The sequence below is a fragment of the Etheostoma spectabile genome, unplaced genomic scaffold (assembly GCF_008692095.1).
Source record: "Etheostoma spectabile isolate EspeVRDwgs_2016 unplaced genomic scaffold, UIUC_Espe_1.0 scaffold273, whole genome shotgun sequence".
Lineage (NCBI taxonomy): Eukaryota > Metazoa > Chordata > Actinopteri > Perciformes > Percidae > Etheostoma > Etheostoma spectabile.
In genome coordinates this window covers 1,577,009-1,580,994 of record NW_022605577.1, presented here as the reverse complement: position 1 = coordinate 1,580,994, position 3,986 = coordinate 1,577,009, and the positions used below count along the sequence as shown (strand labels likewise).

Here is a 3,986-nt window from a genome sequence, read left to right as displayed (position 1 = left end):
GGGGGGGGGGGGGTGTTACCACGGCTTACCACTAGCATGGTTTCCAGGAAGGCTTCTCTCATGTATCCTCGCTCATAGCTCCTCAGAGATCCCTCTATCCTCGCTCCTCAGGGCAGGAACCAGAGCTTTGAGACGGCCTTCACGAAGTAGGTCAATAACAACTTCCGGTTTTAAGCGAGGAGCTTTCAAACAAGAGACTTGGGATTTAGTCATACTCTGTTCCACTGGGAGGGGGTCACAGGCGTTTAAACCTGTGGGGTCATTCCTACCTTGATGACAACAGCCCACCGTACGCTACACTTTGTCTCTTACTGTCCAACAGATTTCTCGGATAGGTTCAGATGATACCTACCTGCTACCAGACCTTCTGCAGAAAACCTCCTCCTCCAGTCCTACCCACAACGCACTGGGCCAGCAGCAGCGAGCACGGGAACTCAACTACTCGCAGTCACCCACGGCCCCCCGATCCCCCACACACCAGGACCTACATGTGAGTTTATCTGGAGGAAGTTGCAATCAGAGAGACACAGGTACACAGACAGAATATTTTAGTTGAACACATTTAAAAAAACATCCACAGTGGGGCTGAACTTGTAAAATCTCATTTACTGCCAGATATTGCGATAACGATTTAACTTTTTCTTTTTAGCTTCATATTTTTACCTTCTACTACGATCATGTTAAATAAAGTAATACAAAATAACACAAAAACCCGCTGAAAATTGGACATTAAACAGTATGTAGTAAATATAATAATAGAAAGAGGAATAAAAGAATGTTAACCAAATGTTACACCAAACACTCAACTAAAGATTTCACGTTTGATAAATCGCGGTCTTCATTTTTAGCCTTTAATCACATTCTTTCAAATCCCAATTTTGAATTTTAAAACAATTAATCTGTTGCGTCAACAATAGGAGATCATCGTGCCTTGTGTTGACAACGGTTGAGAAAGTAAAACCGTTTGCTCATTGCGCTTAAAATAACTTTTTTTTTTTTTGGTCGTGACATTATCAAGAAATATCATTTCAATAAAAGCAGGCTGTGTAACTTAAACAGAGGAGTATTCATGAGCATTTGAAAATCATTGTCCAAATCCAAGAACTGACTAGTTGCATTGGGTACATTTGTCCACTGGAGGGAGATGGTGACACAGTTTAGTTGCTAAGGTACCAGTAGTGATATGATTTGTCTTAATACTCCCAGTAATAGTAGTATTGAGCTATAAGTATGCTTACTGGGTTTCATATGTCCTCGTTCAAATTAAGACCCAAGTTTGCATTTGTAGCAGTGATGTTTGGAGAATGAAGGCTTGAAAGAGAACCCGAGGGTTGTTGGTGATGTTAGAAGGTGGCAGAGTTGTTGTCACTGATCTATAAAGCCATAAATCACCAAAATCAAACAACAAGAATGATGGTGTGGAATAAGCCGTTTTTCTTGTTGTACATCATCAGGCCGTCAGCAGTCCTACCGGTAAAAACGCCTCCTCATCTTCCTCTTCCTCCTTCCTGTCATTCATCGATCCAAGATTGATCCCCATGTCATCGCCACCACAGAGCCCTGGTCAGTACATTTATACAAACACACACACACACACACACACACACACACACTATACATCCACTCACATAAATAATACACTAACATACATTAGAGCATGCATCCTTACAAAGTACTTTCCATGAGAGAACACAGTTTTACTGTTCCTGTCAGACAATGGGCTCATTTACTACACCATGCATTGTTAACTCTTTAAAGTCCTTTCTGAATCCTATTTAATCCACTAAATGTACACAATTCTATCCAGCTAGCTTGTCATATTATCTTGTTATCATACTTAAGGACAGTAGGACCAAATGACTAAATGCGGTCTTATAAAAAATGTATTAATTCATTCATTTTGCAGCCAAGGGCCTTTCACAATTGTTTTTTTTTGTCCCCATGCAGTGGGTAATAAGGGTGAGCAGACCAAGAGAGAGAACCACAGGAAGGGCTCTGTGGTGAATGTGAACCCGACCAACATTCGTCCGCAGAGCGACACTCCAGAGATCCGCAAGTACAAGAAGAAATTCAACACGGAGGTTCTCTGTGCTGGACTATGGGGTTAGGAGGACTGTTCTGTGTGTCTGCCTGTGTATTGTAGATGGTTTGAATGAAACCAAACCAATGCTTTGAATTTGTTTTGCTAGGCAAACAGTCTTTATTGAAATAGTTTTCTGGACAGTGGCCTCCTCTTGACAGTGTGCAGACTCCAAACATGTTTATTGTATATTTAGGATTTTGCACCAATATACAGATACAGTAGAGGGATGCATGACACAGCATGTTGGGTGTGGGCTGTAATGTGTGCGTCTGTTGTGTTGTGCAGGTGTAAATCTGTTGGTGGGGACGGAGAATGGCCTGTGGCTGCTGGATCGAAGTGGTCAGGGGAAAGTCTACTCCCTCATCAGCAGACGACGGTTTCAGCAGATGGATGTGTTGGAAGGACTCAACGTGCTGATCACTATATCAGGTACATGCACTGTAGGTTCAGATGTACACGACTAGGGGTGGAACGGTACACAGAAGTCATGGTTCGGTTCACACCTCGGTTCAGACATCATGGTTCGGTACGAGTTTGGTGTTGGGGCAGATCGTAAGTGTTCAGGAAGTTCATTCCAGAAATGCGGTGTGTAAAACCTAAAAGCTGCATCTGCATGTTTGGTTCTGCATGTTTGGTTCCAGATGATCTTAGAGCTCTGGATGGCTGAACGGAGCAGCATGTCACATATACTGTATATTTTGGTCAAACGCTTTTTAAGTTAAAGAGCAATATTTCAAAATCAATTCTCTGACTTATAGGAAGCCAATGCAAGGCTCTAAGAACAGGGGTGATACGTCCAAATTTCTTGGTTTTAGTGAGGACAAGGACAGCAGTGTTCTGAATACGCTGTAGTTGCCTGAGTGAGAGTGAGGGAGAGCTTTCATATACAGCACCTTATATAAAAGATATGTATCCATATACTTCAGTATCTCTAGAGACACCAGAATATTTTATTTGTCTGCATTCACACAGTTACTGTAACTTGCCTCATACAGTGAAGCAGACAGAAACCAAGTGCAATTTCGGCCTCCAGCCTTGCTCATATCTCAAAACAACAATGTGGGGAATAGTTTTTGTTATTGTTGCCAAAGACATCTTGAATTTGTTCATGGGCATTTGTAAGTGGGGCCACCATATTATGTTAAAAAAATTATTTCAAAAAATTAAAATATGTCTTGAAAATATACAATAATATGAATCCAACACATAAATCATAGCATAGATAAATTGCCCGATTTGTGAAAATAAAAATGGAATTTACATGTTGAAGATGGCAGCAGAATGGCAGCCATACAGTTAGGATTCACTGTGGCTTTCATTTATGTTAAACACAAAAACATGATGTCTAAATAATACGTCAATATCCATTCATTTTCATCCATTCGGCCTAGTTTAACATGCTACTTAACTGTATACACTACATGTACAAAAGTAGGGGGTTCCTTCTCTTTCTGTCTTTCAGCTGACGGGTCCTTGGCCTGAAAAATGTTGAACACCCCTACTTTACAGTCTTCTGTACACTTGATGTAGGTCTGCCTTCTCTTTGACTCCCATAATTTGCTGGCTTTGCCAATGCTAATGTAGGCAGGACAAGCAGTATGGCGACATTTTAGATTCTTACTGTTGAGCACAAAGTTGACAAATTAAACATTAACGGCATTAATGCATACTTTCAGTCTCAACCCAAGTGGGTGGATCTGGGCAAGACACTGAGGAATGAACAACCTTCCTGTCACCAGCAATACTATATGTATTTTGTACAACTGCATGTAACTGGACAAATGGGAAGAAGGGCATTGCTTTCTTTTCACGGTGACTCTGTCAAGTTTAATCTGAACAGGATTCACCATCACCATTGTCTCCATCTCTCTCTCTCTCTCTCTCTCTCTCTCTCTCTCTCTCT

General features: G+C 41.3%; 1 protein-coding gene across 3 annotated transcripts in view; it reads left to right on the top strand.

Moving 5' to 3' along the window:
* The window catches only part of si:zfos-2326c3.2 (misshapen-like kinase 1), an 80,156-nt gene that overhangs the window by 66,426 nt on the left and 9,744 nt on the right, over positions 1–3,986 (top strand). For all 3 annotated transcript variants that reach the window (XM_032510832.1, XM_032510833.1, XM_032510831.1), the window contains 4 exons: positions 323–490; positions 1,455–1,563; positions 1,948–2,103; positions 2,369–2,512. In XM_032510832.1, the coding sequence (XP_032366723.1) occupies positions 323–490; positions 1,455–1,563; positions 1,948–2,103; positions 2,369–2,512 (577 nt within the window). The remainder of the gene's footprint in view (positions 1–322; positions 491–1,454; positions 1,564–1,947; positions 2,104–2,368; positions 2,513–3,986) is intronic.